At 30.1% G+C, this 17,644-nt stretch overlaps 1 protein-coding gene across 1 annotated transcript in view; it reads left to right on the plus strand.

Annotated features, from left to right (window-relative positions):
- The first annotated feature begins 2,672 nt into the window (after positions 1-2,672).
- The window catches only part of LOC143253274 (cullin-3-A-like), a 115,922-nt gene continuing 100,950 nt past the window's right edge, over positions 2,673-17,644 (plus strand). The window contains 2 exon segments of the mRNA XM_076506869.1: positions 2,673-3,070; positions 8,865-9,062. Coding sequence (XP_076362984.1) covers positions 3,017-3,070; positions 8,865-9,062 — 252 coding nt within the window. The 5' untranslated portion in view covers positions 2,673-3,016.

Here is a 17,644-nt window from a genome sequence, read left to right on the forward strand (position 1 = left end):
TGCTTGCGCAATTTGTTTGTTAACATTCTTTACAAACTTCTTTTTGTAACACCGATTTCTTGGCGAGCATGTGCAAAATTAACTGTTCACCTAATAAGCCTTATTAATGCAGAAATATAACTGTATCATTTTTAGTAGTTAGAATGCAAGACAACAGAAACATTAAGGACATACAGACTTTCAAAAAGGGTAAGTGCTTCTTTAGTAGTAGCTTTTCTACCATAGATCTTTCTTTGTTTTAAAGTAGTATGCTGAAGAATGTCAGTCATCAGAATTTATCAACAGTGGAAATGAAAACTATGAATGTGTATTTCTGTCACGAGAAAATCATATAGACATTATTTTTCGATAACAAACCTAGAGAAAATACAGTGGGACAGGATTACAAGGTAAAACGGATGCCAGATTATGTATTACAGTAATTAATAGATTATTTTAACAACCATAAAGGTACAACCACTGGACCAGGCTTTTATAGGACATTGAAAAATTGTCACATGGTAGTCATCAGCCATTCAGAAAACTGCTTATTTCATATATCTATAAGAAAGCACGACTTCTCTGATGGCCAAAGTGCCAGTTTTAGACAATAAATGAATAAAAGCATGTAATAAAGTGCACTGAATCGCGTTCCACCATTTTCTGTGTTAACGATAGGGTGAAAACATAAAGGAAACTGTATGAATTTGTTTTGTTTTTGAATTTCGCACAAAGCTACTCGAGGGCTATTTGTGCTAGCCATCCCTAATTTAGCAGTGTAAGACTAGAAAGAAGGCAGCTAGTCATCACCACTCACCGCCAACCCTTGAGCTACTCTTTTACTAACAAATAGTGGGATTGACTGTAACATAATAACGTCCCCATGGCTGAAAGGGCGTAACAGGGATGCGAACCCGCGACCTTTAGATTACGAGTTGCACGCCTTAACACGCTTGGCCATGCCGGGCCAACTATATGCAACATTTCACTTTACTTTTGAGTTTCCTATTTTTATGCACTGTATAGAAAAATCATATTAAACATTTAACTTTTTGTTTTTGACAGGAAGGATTGGTGGAAGTGATTTAACGGTGCTTATATATTCAAGCATCATTCTCACCTTTTTTAAAAGATATTCAATATATATTTAACGTGTAAACATAAAATATAGAGAAATACAGAATTAATCTCTTCGCATTTCTTCCTTCAAATTTTATTTGAATATATTATTATTCATAACGAATTGCTTCCCAGATCCCCTTACCACGCTCGGCATGTATGTGGTCACATACTTTAGATGTTGGCTACGCCACAGGTCATATATAAATGACACGACTGTATTACTTGAAATCGACCTAAACTGAAAAACTAAGTGATAAAGAAATAAACGAGAATGTTATATATTACATTTTACCGTCAAAACGAAAGTTGTTATAAATCGATGTAACTAAAAAACATGAAAATTTCTGGGCAGGGTTGTATATGTGAATGGTAACATTGGTATTGCAAGCATTATCTTCATTTGCCTATGCCTAGTGTGACGTAATATAAGCTTTTGACCAAAATATATTTACTGCATCAAAGTTTCAATCTTCTAAAATTGTTGAAAAAAATCTATACAGAGAATGAAAACCTACAGGCAAAAAGAAATTGACTCAAAAGATGTTTTACACACACACATACACATTTATAGAGAGAGAGAGAGAAAAATGCTCTTTAAAAATCGAAGGAACTTTGTATTTTTGTTTATTCAACATGTCATAAAGATTTCGTTCGACATAATGTAATCAAGTTTTTGTTTTTGGATTTGTGAGTGTAACACCCGAAGTATTCAAATACATGCACAATTGTTGTTATTCTGAAGACTATCTAAGCCTGGTGTAAGTATTATATTTTGGAAATAAAAGTTGGAAAAAATAAAACAAAAAATAACACTCACTATGCAGAAGATAAAAAAGTGTTTTGTCTGAACTTAAGTTTCGCCTTTGCGGCCTCATCAAGAATACTATAAGACCTAATTGATATGAAGATATACGTCACATTATTAAACTGCTTTGGATGTTCTGTTTCTCGAGTCTGTCGTAATGTAGGCCTGGCATGGCCAACCGCGTAAGGCGTGCGACTCGTAATCCGAGGGTCGCGGATTCGCGCCCACGTCGCGCTAAACATGCTCGCCCTCCCAACCGTGGGGGCGTATAATGTTACGGTCAATCTCACTATTCGTTGGTAAAAGAGTAGCCCAAGAGTATGCGGTGGGTGGTGATGACTAGCTGCCTTCCCTCTAGTCTTACACTGCTAAATTAGGGACGGCTGGCACAGATAGCCCTCGAGTAGCTTTGTGCGAAATTCTAAAACAAACAAACAAACTAATAAGGTTTAGAAAATTATTGTTGTTTAACAAGTGGTTTTAATATTGAAGTATAGCTGTTTTTCCAATAATATTAATACACTAATATTGACATCTATTATTTATGTAAATTTTAAACTATACACAGTTTTAACTGTTTTACGATTTCCCACAAAATAAACAAAGGTATTGTAATTTTAAGAATCAAAATTTTTAATTGAAAGGATGCAAAATTTGCTATTAAGAGTTAAAAAGCTGCAGCTTCGTATTTTGTTTTATTGTATAAAACCGCCTTTTATGTATCTAGAAAACACGATATTTAGATATTGCATTTTTCGGATTTAAAAAGAGTTACATATGTATTATTTTTAACTCAGTTTATAAGATTTTAATCAAATATTTTGTGTCTTAATTAGTTTAACTTTCCGTACACTTTTTCGTGTCGGAAGGTAAATATTTAGAATTAATGCTAAGCTTTCGGTCGATAGTCCTAACTGAGGGTTGAAAAGAACGGTGAAGTGTGGCAGTAAATACTGATTTGAGTTTACGCTCACGGTTACACGTCGCTTTGACTCGGGTCAGTAAGGGACAATCAAGAGTATTATTACCCCACAGCCCGATAAAGTGTTTAAAAACGCTGTATGTATTTTGCATATTATAAACAAGTATAGACGCTTTTGAAATAGCAAAATGAGTTTGAAATCGGGCAAGAAGGATACTAAAATGAGAATAAGAGCATTTCCTGTGAGTAATTGCTAAGTTTAAATTTGTTATTTGTGCTTTGTTAGTGTTATTAAAAAATTGTATATATTATTATTACTATTAGTGTTACTACGTACGTTAAAAGTTTAGTGTAACTATGTAAGACTTATTAACAGTTATTATGCTATTCATTGTCGTGTTCTAATGTTAATTCAAAGTTAACCAGAAAAGGCTTAGATACAGATTAAGCAAAAAGCAAAATTAGGGTTAGCTAAAGTGTAACAGATCATACCAACTAGCTTATGAATTTGATATAATTATACTTGTATTCAAACTTGAAAGTTTAATCACTATACAATACTTTATTGCTTTTGACTCTCTCCACACTTCAAGTTCTTGAAATTGAAACTGATAAGTCACTTAGAATAAAAAAAGTGACAAGTCAAAAAATTAGAAACTTGATAACTTAGACATCAGTCCATAGAAGTTTCTTAAGAGGTGGGGGTTCTAAATCAGTGTTGTGTGTGTGTATACTGAATGAATAAAGAAATATGTTTCTCATCTTCTAAGAGGGAAAATACTCTGCAGATGTCCATGCACTTGAGCTCTTGTTTTTGTTTGAAAGATAGATATTTTTTTCAAATTTGAATTCACCATTGAAGTTGGAAAATCAAGATTTGATGTCTGTCTTTCACAAAGGTTTACTTTATTTGATTTCTTATTTTATGGCTTTCACATGTAGTTTATTATGAAAGTCATGCTTAATAAGTAATATTTGTTTATATTCTCAGTGGTAACCTATATTGACACTGAATGTGAAAAAAAGTTTGTTTTTAAGAAGGAATCTTTAAAATGTTCACAGCTAGATCTTACAATGGGACAAAATAATAATGATTGGTTTTTAGAAGTGTATGTGTTATAAATTTGTAAACTGATTTCAATCTTTAATTATTTTATATTGTCCCTATGTTGTTTGACATGTTGCCGATGAGGCTTTTCACCTAATTCTAGAGCATATCAAATGTGTGGGCCATGTAACTTACAAATTTTCTGTCAAACTGGTGTTTATAACAGTGACTTATAAGATAAGTGTTACGTTCTGTACAATTTATGTTGGTTAAACATGACTATACAGTGATTTACCTTCTCGTAAACAGATATGTAAAATCCTTGTGTAATGTCATATTATTATTAGTATTTTAAACTTGAAGCCTCCCATCCAGTGCCATTGCTGATGACAAATGTAAATAGATATAATTATTATTATTGTAATGTAAAACCTGGTGAGAATATAACTTTTTTTGGCTCTAAGATGTGAAGTGTATCATAATCAGTTGTATACACATTTTATATTTTAAAATTTCCTTTTTCAAATGTTCTATAAAGTATTTGTTCAAGGTCAATTATGAATTAGGAAGTAATTTATAATTACAGAAGCTGTAGTAGTAGTTATATTATTTTTCTTCATACACTGATTAATTGAAAATAAAATGTTGATAGATATTGCAAATCTGTATGGTTAAAAATTTTAGAGTAACCTTATAAATGTTACTGATTAAATTCTTTTCAAAGAAGACAGGATTGCCAATTTTACGATAAAAATGTCACTCCACACTCAACTACTATCAAGAAGTGCAATTCTGTCGAAAAGCTGTAGTAACACAGGATGGCAACAGATATTAAAATGACAAAACAATAAATTTGAAGTATGTAGTGTTAGCAACCCTGAAGAAAGGTCTAGTTACATAGCATAAACATGACTGTCTTTGTACACCCATCCCTGATGGAAAGGAAAATATTAAACATATCTTTATTTTCCAAAAATTAATCAATTTTTCCCTTGTAAGATGCCACTTAAATACCACTGAAAGCATATCACTCCATAAGCTGATCTTTTTCACTTTTAAACATGTATTCTGTCATTCTGTTATCTTCAGAATACAGCAAAGCACAACAACAGATCTTTATTTTATTGTTCTCACAGACAATTGCATTAAGTTCAGTGAGATCATCTTTTACTCTTCCTTTTCTCAAGAGGAAATAATTTAAGAAGTTTTAACCTATCTGCATAAAGAATGTTTAATGACTATACGTCTTCAAGTTAAACATTTAACTATTCAGAATTATAATATATGAAACTGTTTTTCCAACAATAAAACTGTGATGATAATTTAAATAGCAAGTGGAAGGAATTTTGAAAAATTTTCAAACTGCATGTAATCTGAATTTTTAATACTTCTCCACAGAAACGTGTGGCATGCCAACAAGAATGTTAATATTACAAAAGGTGTAAAAATATGATTAAATTACTTCAAATTCTTAAATTGTGATGATGTAATAAGTTCAGACAAACTGATGGCTTGGGAAAAGAGTTATTTAAAATGTCGGTAAATAACATAAGTTATAATTTTCTTCAGAGAAGTGCAAGGGGAAATGTATTTCATGATAATTACATTCACCATTTGTGTTTCTAAAGTCATTGTTACCAGAATTTCTCAGTCATATATGGAAGTCTACGATACACTCATTAATTAATTGTTATTAAACACTCTGAATGATAGTAAAATAACTTGACTACTGTGCATGCTTTGTAAATAATTAAATATTTAATAACTCAAGACCATATCGCAAATAACATTTGAATTTTTTTAAGTATACAAGATATGGTATTATTTTTTAGACCAGATGTTTAGGCAATAGGTGAAGCTACATTTGTATAAAATTATATATATATATATATATATATATATATAGGTATTGAAAAGGGATTTTTGGAAAAAGGAACATTTGACCATTTATGATAAATAAAATTATTTTTTTCAAATACAAATTAACTTATTACAATCTGTTGTATAATAGAAATTGATGTGAATTTGTGAATAAATAATTTTCCTTGTTGCAGATGTTTTTTGTTAATAAATGGTGAAACTACAAAAAAGTATCCATTGTCATTAAATATTGCATAGTAGGTAGATCATGGAATGGATCTCATTTTTTGGTGTTTTTTTTTTTCAAAGTACAAACTTTTAGGTCATAATTCTATCTCTCGACTGCTATGCAAGATGATTACAACTGTAGCTATTAAGAATTCACTTAGTTTTTATAATACCTAATTTATAAATGTGAGAAAAATGGATCACTAGATTGTTTTTAAGAATACCTTTACAAAAAAGGCTGACCAACGTATAGTCATAGTTCTCATACCTGATTTATGGGGAGTGTCATTTATCGGACATTATAGCGTGGAAATATGAAAGTGCTTGAAGTAGCCTATCATAAGGAATACTTAGGAGACAAATGAAAAAAAAATGATTTTGTATTTTCTAAAAGAAAAAATGATTTGGGGTGAATGTGAGTAACAGTATAAGAAAAAGACAAAAAAAATTTATAAATATAGGTATCATAGCTTGAAAAAAGGAAAATGTACCCAATAAATAAAAATGTAGAAATGTATTCAAAAAACATTGATAAGTGGTACCAGCTTTAATATCCCATTAGGGAATGTTTTAGCATTACAAAATATGTTTTACATGAATTACGTTTTCAATCACACTTAATAGAATATTTTGCAAAATCAAGACATATCAAGTTATCCACAAGTTGGTGTATGATACTGGGACCTAATTTACAAATTATAGTAAGAAAACACTTCATATATGAATTGCATGCAATTATCACTTAGGCACATGAGATCAATGAAGGCCACTGACAGAAATGACTAAAAGTATTCCCTTGAGATTAATGAAGTTTACATATTAATTCATCCTTCTACACATCATTCTAAAGATGATAGTAATTATATGGCTGTTTTTAGCCCTTTAAAGTGTTATACATAAACTAGTTTAGTATCCCAAATTTTCAAGTTTAAAACACTGATGAACTTGTATCAACAACTTATGAAAAGTAAACTTCGTGTTAAACAAAACTTAAAGTTGTATATTCAGGTTTTTATTCTTATATTTGCTTACATAATATTTAAAAAAATAGAGAAATTTTTTATGAAAAATATCTTTTTAACTTGGTCTTGATTCCAAGATTCTTTGACTTACATTGTATCAATTCAGATTTAGTTATTGCAAGTTATCTATGTATGGTTGTAGCATTGCTCCCATTCAGCTGAATATTTTCACTTAGTCATTGCTCAGAAACAAGTACTCCATCTGCAAGTGGAAGGATTGCATGACCTAAGGAGTATTCATTATAGCAAATGACTATCTGGTTCTTCAAAGCTGTACTTACATATCCACTTTTAAGTAAAATCAAAAATTAAACCCACCCTTTATTTTTCAAGAAATCAATCTTTCAATTCTTGTGAGATGCCATTCATCACTGCTGCTAATGTCATTCATTCCACAAGCTAATAACCTTGTTAGAAATAGTAAAAGTATTTTAATTGGAGCCTTGTGTGCCTTTTCCAGATATTCAACTTGTATCTTTTCCTATTTTCTTCAGGATGTGTGACTAAGAAATCAGATGCCTTTATTCTATTAATCCCCCAAATAATCTTTTAAATTTCAGTAAGATCATGTCTTCTTTGATAGATTGTTTGGGCAGAGTATTCATGATGAAACTTTGTATAACGGATGGTAGCAACTACTTGTTGTGGAGACACAAGTGTAGAGGATAATATTTTGAAAGTCTTCTGCCTTTTGTCTTCAGGTCAATCTGTGTGTAAGATGTTGTCGGTCTTTTATAGTGTCATTGTGGATTGTCGAGAGGGTGTTACAATTGGTTTGATTATCACTGTTTGTTTTTTTTTTGTTGTTGAATCTACAGGAAATCTCTTTCAATCAAAAACCGTGATAATCCAACCAATCGTATCATGCTCTCCACAATCCACCTTTACGCTATAAGAGACCAGCAACACCTTACGCACGCACCCACACACTAACCTGAAGACAAAAGGCGGAATACTTTTGAAACGTTGTCCTCTACACCTGTCTCCACAATAGGCAGTTGCTGTTCTTTATGCAGTTTCATCAAGATCATGTCTTTCCTTCTTTTGCTAAGAGATCTTAACCTATCTATGCAAGATAAAGTAATCTTGAGAATCATCCAAGTAGCTTTGCTCTAAACCTATCCAATAAATCTATTCTTTCTTAAATAATAAGACAAAAATGGATTGCAGTATGTAGTTAAGGTGTAACTAATGATTTCTATAAAAATATAATATCTTGATCTATAATTAATATGCAAGGTTTTGCTTATAATGGTTGGTATCAAAAGATATACGTGACACTGGGAGCCATTTCTGGTACTCCATATTTAACAGGAATTGTTAAATATCACTAATTTGTATAGAAAAACATCTAAACATCTAAAAGTATTTCTGCTATTCTACACACACAGTGCTATTTGCTTGCCCTGGACCAACACTACCATCTAAGGAATGTCTTTACAGCTTCAGCACCTGGTAACACTTTTAACATTAACCATGAGAATTACCAGTCACTTAAAAATTCATGAACAGAACCTTTGTAGGTTTTAAAATTTCTTGCAAGTGAATAACCATTAGACTTTATTTCTTGCTTTTCCTGTTTGTCTGAATATTTTGAAACTTCTTAAATTTATTAAAAAACTAAGTGAAACATGTCATCTTTATATATTTTAATTTCAAAACTATGTTCACTCTGGGGAGTTGTATGTTAGGACTGCATGTAGTAATTATTTTATATAGTTTACAGTGATTCAGAAAATACATTTATTATTTTTTTCAGTTTATTAAATTGTATAATTAAAATGTTATTTTTTAATTTATAAAGACTATGTCATATAAATGCAATTTTTTAAGTTTGTATATAACTATTAAAATTGTATGTAATGTTCTACCTTGCAGATGACTATGGATGAGAAATATGTACAAAACATATGGGCTCTTCTAAAAAATGCTATTCAAGAAATTCAGAAAAAGAATAACAGTGGGTTGAGTTTTGAAGAGCTGTATAGAAATGCATATACAATGGTATTACATAAGCATGGAGAAAGACTATACACAGGACTAAGAGAGGTTGTCACAGAACATCTGATTAACAAGGTTTGTTTTAAAGTTATTGGTATTTTTTTTTTTTTTAAATAATACATTTAATTACACTTTTCCTGTGTAGTAAGCCAAAATCAGAATAATGACACAAAGGTCACCTACTTTATTTTAGAGATGTAAAATTCAGAAACATAAAATTAACTGAGCTTAAAATTAAATATGTAAATAAATTCTCAATAAAGTTTAGGTTATTGTATCTCAATATTGATTTTATTCTATCTCTATACAAAATGTAGAGCTGCTTACTTAGGGGAATTACCTGGTTGATTGATTACATTTGGGTCATTCCATGTCAAATCATCCAGATTTTTGAAAATTTTCCAGCTGACCCCCTCAGAATGCCTTGAAAAAATTCACATGTGCTCATCTACCCATATGATGAACAATTGTCAAAGATTAGATCAATATCTCTAATAGCTACTGATTCACAGCTCTGTAAAATTTAATTCTTTTTACTTTTAGCAAATTCATTTTTGGGCAACTTTGGCTGCTTAAAGCTGGAAGAGGAATGGTGGTAGAAGGCTGAAATTTGCTACACTGACTGAATTAATCTCGCAGAATTCAAAAATGGTCTCAAACCAAGTTTATCTCTCTTAGGATTTGCATAGTGAGGTGATAAATCACCTGAAAACCCAAAATCATAAAAAAAACATTGGTTTATGTAATAAGCCATAGCTCTAATACTTAATATGATACAAAGCTGAAATTTGTTTTCAAATATCCTATAACATATCAATTGATAAATCAGCAATTGTTGTAATTAAAAGTCTGTTAGACCTCCTGTAAAAAAATTTAGTTGCATGCAACTTTTTATGATTTAGCTAAAAATAGCCCTAATTCAGGCCACAGTTTGACCATGTCACCAGTTATTCAGTCTTTTCAGATTTTTACCATATATTCTTACATCTCTGAATATGATCTACAAAAAAATCAAGATGGTGTTCAACCTATTTTTTGAGTTGTAATTTTTTAAAGTATCCTCTGACCATATATTGTTTACTTGAAAAAAAAACTTCAATTCAGGTGTGTTACTGTGTGCAAATATATCCATACAATTTTGAAATAATTTATAAATCCCATTGAAATATTCTAATCAACCTTTACCATATATACTTACATCTCTGAACATGATCTTCAAAAAATCAAGGTTGTGAAAAATAATAAATTATCAAATTTTAAGTGTCTCTGATATGTACTATTGGGCAAAGGATCACATTCAGGGCATTCAGTTCTTTCTTGGCAATCAGAAATCAGTTTTGCAGAATTGTGTAAAGTTTGATCTACTTGAGTGCTATGAAAAATGCAAAACTGTAGCAGGTATTAGGTCACATCATAGCTTTATTCCCCACTCTACCAACAAATTGTATATGAGAAGGCTATCAGATGATGATGTGTACACAGTTGTAACTGTTGGTAGTAGCAGTGAAAGTGATGTTGAGCAGCTGAAATAAAGTCTAATGATAGCAATGACAATTATTGGCAAGGGAAATATGTGGCATGCATATACAATCATGAATTGTATGTGGGAAGCATAAAATATAGATCAGATGAACATTCTGATGTGTTGGTGTCATTGATGAAGAAATCAAAAAACAAACTGTTCTCATGGCCTGCAAGGTCACATAAAGATGAAAGCTGGATTCCTTTCCAACATATTATGTCTGATAAGTGCACCTACTGTGCAAGGCAGTAGTGCTTGCCACTATGTTCTAAGTCAAAGTGATCTCAACATAATCAAACTTGAATTTCAGAAATTTATTCTAGCTGTCTGAACAAAGCAATGTTTATTTGATGTTGTTAAAGCTAAGTTATCACCAAAACAGTTTTTGAAACATTTCATTGTCACGAATATTGCAGTTTGGTGCGACTATAATCTTTCTCAGTTATCCCCTGTTGTAGCACTGTGCCTTTTGTGTCTAATTTATTTTTGTATTTATTATATTATGAATCTTAAACTCAGCCATATCTGCATAACTGTAATGCATACACAATATATTTGCATTGCCAAGTGATCTAACTAGTTATGCCAATAAAATTGTTCAGAAATGAATTAATTCTTTCTTGTTTCTTACAACTTCATTATTTAACATTGTGAAAGGCTGGTTAGAATATTTCAGTGGGATTCATAAAATTCTGACAGGTATTTTTTCAAAATTGTATGGATATATTTGCACACAGTAACACACCTGAACCGAATTTTTTAAAAATAACGTATGGTCAGAGGATACTTTAAAAAATTATAACTCAAAATGTAGGTTGACACCAACTTGATTTTTGTTGTAGATCATATTCAGAAATGTAAGAATAAATGGTAAAAACCTAAAAAGACTGAATAACTGGTTACATGGTCAAACTGTCCTGAATTAGGGCTATTTTTAGCTAAATCATAAAAAGTTGCATGCAACTAAATTTTTTTACAGGAGATCTAACAGACTTTTAATTACAACAATTGCTGATTTATCAATTGATATGTTATAGGATATTTGAAAACAAATTTCAGCTTTGTATCATATTAAGTATTAGAGCTATGGCTTATTACATAAACCAATGTTTTTTTACGATTTTGGGTTTTAAGGTGATTTTACCACCTCACTATGCAAATCCTAAGAGAGATAAACTTGGTTTGAGACAATTTTTGAATTCTGTGAGATTAATTCAGACAGTGTAGCAAATTTCCGCCTTCTACCACCATTACTTTTGCAGCTTTAAGTAGCCAAAGTTGCCCGAAAATGAATTCGCTAAAAATAAAAAAAAAATTAATTAAATTTAAAGAGCTGTAAATCAGAAACTATTAGAGATATTGATCTAATCTTTTGCAGTTTTTCATTATATGGGTAGATGAGCACATGTGAATTTTTTTCAAGGCATTCTTTGGATGATTTGACATGGAATGACCCATTTCACTAATAGCTTATTCTCACATAAGATTTTATTTTCCTATTTTTGGTTTGTTTGTGGTCTTTTAAAAAAGATTTTGGAACTGCTCTTAATTTTATAAGATAAACATCTTAACCCTTTTCAGGTGAGTCACAGGTCAAAAGCCAGGTGATCATTGTTTTGTGACTCACATTTAAAATTTTATTGAACTACTATTTTATGAATTTGACATTCAGTTTGATATCAGACTGTATATTATAATTCAAATTTTCATATTTTATATTTTCTAAATTTAAAAGTAAATATTAACAAAAGATGTCTACACATCAATTTTTTTGTGTGCAGGTCACATGGTTAGTTGTTTGTCAAAATAGAAATGTCTGTAGTTTTGTAAGAGTTAGGTACTCAAATTACTGATATTGACAAGCTAGTATGTAAAATAAACTTTTCTATTTTTTATTTGGTGAACTATCACTATATTTAGGCCACTCATTGGCACTGCAGTATGTCTGTGGACTAACAACACGAAAAATGGGGTTTCAGTACCTGTGATGGGCAGAACACAGCCCTTTTTGTAGCTTTGTGCTTAACCACAAACAAACACTATATTTAATGAACCAAACAGTGGACCCACTCAACTCTTTTTATTTTTTAAAACATTTTCTCTTATATACATGCACTTATAAAAATGACATGTGAATAATCAGTCAAAAGCTGAGAATGTCCCACAAGTGGTTTTCTCAGCTACTTGCAAATATAATGGTGGTGTGTCTTTCTGCTGGTAAATTGAGTTTTAAGCTTGTTTGTAATACCATATTTTTTTTACATGCAAATGCAGTTTAGTTCCTAAAGGTGATAAATTATAATGCAATTTTTTGATATAGTAATATATATTACTTGGTTTTTCAAATGTATATGTGAAACCTAAAAAACATTATTTCATTTCACATTCTTCACATACAAAATTTTTTAAGCTTTAGCAATCTATGACAAGCAGCAACCAAGTACACTGTTTGCAACTGGAAATGAATTATTTTCCTTACTTTATTTACTGTTTTATATTTAAGAAAATTTGTTTCCAAATAGTAATAATCTGTATACATATGTTAAGTGAAACTTGCTACAAAATCAATTTTAAATTTGGTTATAACTTATCAGAAAGGTGCTTTTGTATTGTTGATGACAAATTAAGCAAAAGTGCAACTTCTATGACTGTATAAGTAATTACTTAAAATTGAAACAGACATTCTATTTATGAACACTAACATATGAAGTTAGATGTAGTAGTTTAATTAGTACCTGTTTAATTTTAATTACAAAATGTTAAGTGTTTGCCTTTCACCATTTTTTTTCATATCAGTCATGTTATAAAAAATTAAGATAGGAGCAATGTGGTTGTTGGATTATTACCCAACTGAGCTACTTGTAATGATTTAGTAAACTTTCAAATTGATTTTATTATTGAATTTACTGGTAGTGTATGGTAATAAATAAAAAAACAAAACAACAACAAAACATTGGCATTTATTTCTGTTTTTTTTCTATGAAGAACAGTAGCATTTGTCAAATGTGTATTGATTTTTGCACACTTAGAAAAAGTTTCATTTTCAACAGTAAAAGTATATAGTTAACTTGCACATAATATAGGCCTAAAACCAATACCAGTCATTTTTTTTTAGTTTTTTATTCTTGAAGTTTTAGGGTGATAAAATTGATTAACTTCATTATTTTAGTGTGTCACAAATTATATGTCAATATTCAACAACAAAATTCAATAGTTTTTAAGCATAGTAGTGTTTTCAAAATTAGTTATGATTATATTTTTAGGTTGTTATGGATTTTGAAGTACTTTGCACACAAACACTTCTGCACAACAGTTTAGGATGAACAAAATAACTTATTCTAAAATTAGTTGTACTGCTGGAAGACAGGTCTTAAGCTTTTTACTTAATTCTCACCACAAATTACTAAGACAATTTTTTATGTTAATTCTGAATGTTTAAACAATTTTAACTCAAAAATATTTTAAAATTTAGATTTCATTTTATATTCTTCCATTTTTAGTGCAATTCATGAAAGAAAAAAAGGTAATATTTTCACTTCTTAGCTGCATAGAGTTTTGCCTGTAAAAAAAACCAAAAACAAAACAGTCTGCTTGTCAATTCTTTTTACAATTTTTTTGCAGTTCTTAGTAAAAATAGTTATTATTTAAGATGTACAAGAAAATTGTAAAATGAATCGACAAGCAGACTGTTTTGTTTATAGGCAGACCTCTTTTTGAAAATGTTATCTATTTCTTGGTGTTCCAATGCTTCTCTTAATTTTTGGCCCTGGTATAGTGTCACAACCAGTTGTTTGATCTGTTACTAACAAAACACAGCTTTGAAAGCAGCTACAAAATAAGTTTAAGTATGATTGGATAGAACTAGAAAGAAACTATTATGTATTAGTAAATTTGTGGATTTGAGAGTTTTATAGTTTCTGAAAGATTTCATTGTGAATTGTGTAAATATTATTGTTAAAATCATATCTTTTTTAAAGTTGCAGAAATTTTCTTCAGTGAAAAGACATTAGATAACTTGTGATGAGGTTTAGTAAGCTATACAGTTTAGAAATGATTTGAATTGGTAACAAAAATGTATTAAATGTTTAATACAGTAACAAATTTACAATGTGTGGAGAATGTTTTGTTATCATCAGGTTTTAAACAGTTTGTTTATATGGTACCAAATAAAATTGGCTTAATAAAGATACTTTGTTTGGCTAATTGTTCAAACACAGTGTTCTTATTTTTTTAACTAGCATATAGCCTAAAAAAAAATAATGGGGCAAGTTTTACCCTCCCCCCTCATTGTATTCTTCAACTCACATTTCATAGTTAATTGAAATTTTTGCAAGTTCAAGCTTGATCAGTAAATAGCAGAAAAGCATAACATATTATTAGGCTATGTACTGAAAGTATAAGATGAAATGTATAGGCAACAAATGTATTGGAGAAATATTTATTTGTTCATTTCTTTGTTTGGTTAAATATTTTTTTTTTTATAAACATTGGTGATATAATGGAAAATAGCTTAATTCAGAAACAGTTTGTATTTAAAATTGAAGCAATTTCTTTACTTTCAGGATATGTTTTTTGCACTTGGCTCTAGACTAGATGATTGGATACTTTGTCTTTACTTTAGGCTTATTATACCAATACTCACTATGCATATAAGGATTTATGGCACTCCCCCTTGTGCTTCAGTGCACTCCTATTTCTAATATCGGTAATTGAACTGTTCTGTCTAGATAAATGTATATTGGCTTTTATAGCTCCTCCTATTTTGAGAAATCAAGTGTGACATGATGTGCTACAGTTTGGCTTTTATATAGGTTATATAAATATGGTATGTTTTTTTATGTTGCAGTATTTATAAATGTGGGTTATTTGTTTTTTTTATTATGTTCACTAAATAAAATAAGTGTTACCAAATCAGATAAGTTTACTGTTTCGTGAGTATGGTAGTTATTGCAGAATACTGTGATGAATGAAATCTTTATTGAATATTGTTTTTGTTTATACCATTGAAACAAAGTACATGAAGAAATTATGAAGCTGGCTATATAATTACAAATATAATTATTTGTAATTGTGACATTTGAATAAAAACATTATTACCCCTTATAAAAGCAAAACATGTTTGCATTATTTGATTTACTGAGTATGTGTTGGATTATAGTATATTTGAAAAACAAACATTTGTGATTTGGTGGTGGTATTAAGTTGACATTAATGGCTTGTCTACTAAGGGGAAATGTCCATAGAACATGCAAGAAAATGTTTTTACAAAAAATGTCTTTTTTGCAAGTGTGCATATGGTGACCTGCAGAAGTAGTCTTTCATGTGAAAGCAAGAGTACTTCTGAATTACTTAAAAACAAAGGAATGTAAGATAAAATGTTGAAAGTTAATACCATGCTAAAATAATGTAGTGGTTGCAAGAGTTAAGATGGCAGCTTTTGTGTGTGTGTGTATGTGGCATAATGAATTTTGGAAGATTGGAATTGTGTAAAGAAAGTGTTTAGGCAAAACAGTTTTGATCATGTAACAGATATAAATATCTGTATAAAATTATAAGAATTAGAACTTTGTGCCTCAGAGTTATGAATGAAGAAACTAACATTTGAGTGTGACGTAGCTGAACTAACTGATATATTTTGATATATATGTTTTACAAGGTTCATGATGGTGGGGTAAGTGGTATTTGTATAATCCTAGTTGTAGGTAATTTTGAAGATGAAACTGTTACCAAATATTAAATATCTGAACACTTGTATATGGCCTTTAAATTTTATTAACAACTTATATAGGACAAGGTGCAACAGATGTACAAAATTAGTGAATTTTCTTTTCTTTAGCATCAAATATTTAAGTACAATTCATTAATCTGTAGTTATCTGTTAGTGTGAAATTTCCATTTGTAATTTATTAAAGTATCCAAAGAAAAATATATCAACAGGACATTGTTATCAAGACATTTAATTCTTGCTAAATATTCAGTGACAGCCTGTTTGTTTGTTTGAAGTTGAGCACAAAGCTACACAATGGGCTGTCTGCAATCTCCTCATCACAAACATTAGAACCTGGTTTTTAACATTACAAATTTCCAGACATTTGACTGTACCACTGGTGGGCAAACTGAATGTCAACTACAAACATAATTCTTTTTTGTTGCATTTATATTACACATGGTTGCTTTAACCTCATTTCTTGGAAATGGGTTTCATTGTTGTTAAATGTTCATTGAATGTTAGTAGTGATTACATAAATATGATATCTGAATGTAATTTCATGTCAGTTAAGTATCTAATGCCATTCATACAATTTTAAGCTTAACCAAAGCAACTGTTCTACATTTCTTTGTGTATTCCTAACTGTACTGACTAGAACTGTAACAAAGTCAAGAAGTGTTTGACAGTTTTTTAAATTGTTTTTAGATGTTTATATTGAAATAAATAGATTAATTTTAGTAGGTGATGTATAGCTATATATGCCTTTATATTAGTTAAACAGCTGTGTTTGAACTCTAGCATAAACTTTTATTGGGTATTTGCAGACAATAACCTGGCAACTAAAATAGGTTCATTCTTTTCTGAAGATTCATCTCGATACTAGTCTTGACATTTCATGTCATGTTTTGGTTTTGACATTATCTCTGGGGGTAGAGGGTATGTAACACATTAACCCCATATTTATTATACTGCTGATTTGAAATATGCTTTTAACTACAAGTACCCTTTGACATCTCATCACACATTCATGGGCTGAGGGTATTTGGTTCTAAGGTTCTTCCTCCATCAAAAGTTTTTTTAGTAATTTTGACAAGATCTTCTAGCACCTGTTTACTTGAATCTCAGGGTATCTAAATTGTCTAACTTAATAATAATAAAGAAATATGAAGTTCAAAATAATTACTGGAGGTCATTAATATGAATTTTTCTATGAATTGTGTGTTTTGTTAACAGTGAGCAAAAGTCTTTATGATTTTGAAGTATTAACTTATTTAGTCAAAGTTTTTGTTGGAGGAGAACGTAAGATTTAGCATTATGAGCAAAAGTAGTCTATTAATCATAATGCACACAAGTCTGTCACAATGATCACTGCTAATTTTGATTCAGATAGATATTGTAATTGTATTTTGGTAATGAAATGCTCTT

Source organism: Tachypleus tridentatus, chromosome 6 (genome assembly GCF_004210375.1).
Source record: "Tachypleus tridentatus isolate NWPU-2018 chromosome 6, ASM421037v1, whole genome shotgun sequence".
NCBI classification, from domain to species: Eukaryota; Metazoa; Arthropoda; class Merostomata; order Xiphosura; family Limulidae; genus Tachypleus; species Tachypleus tridentatus.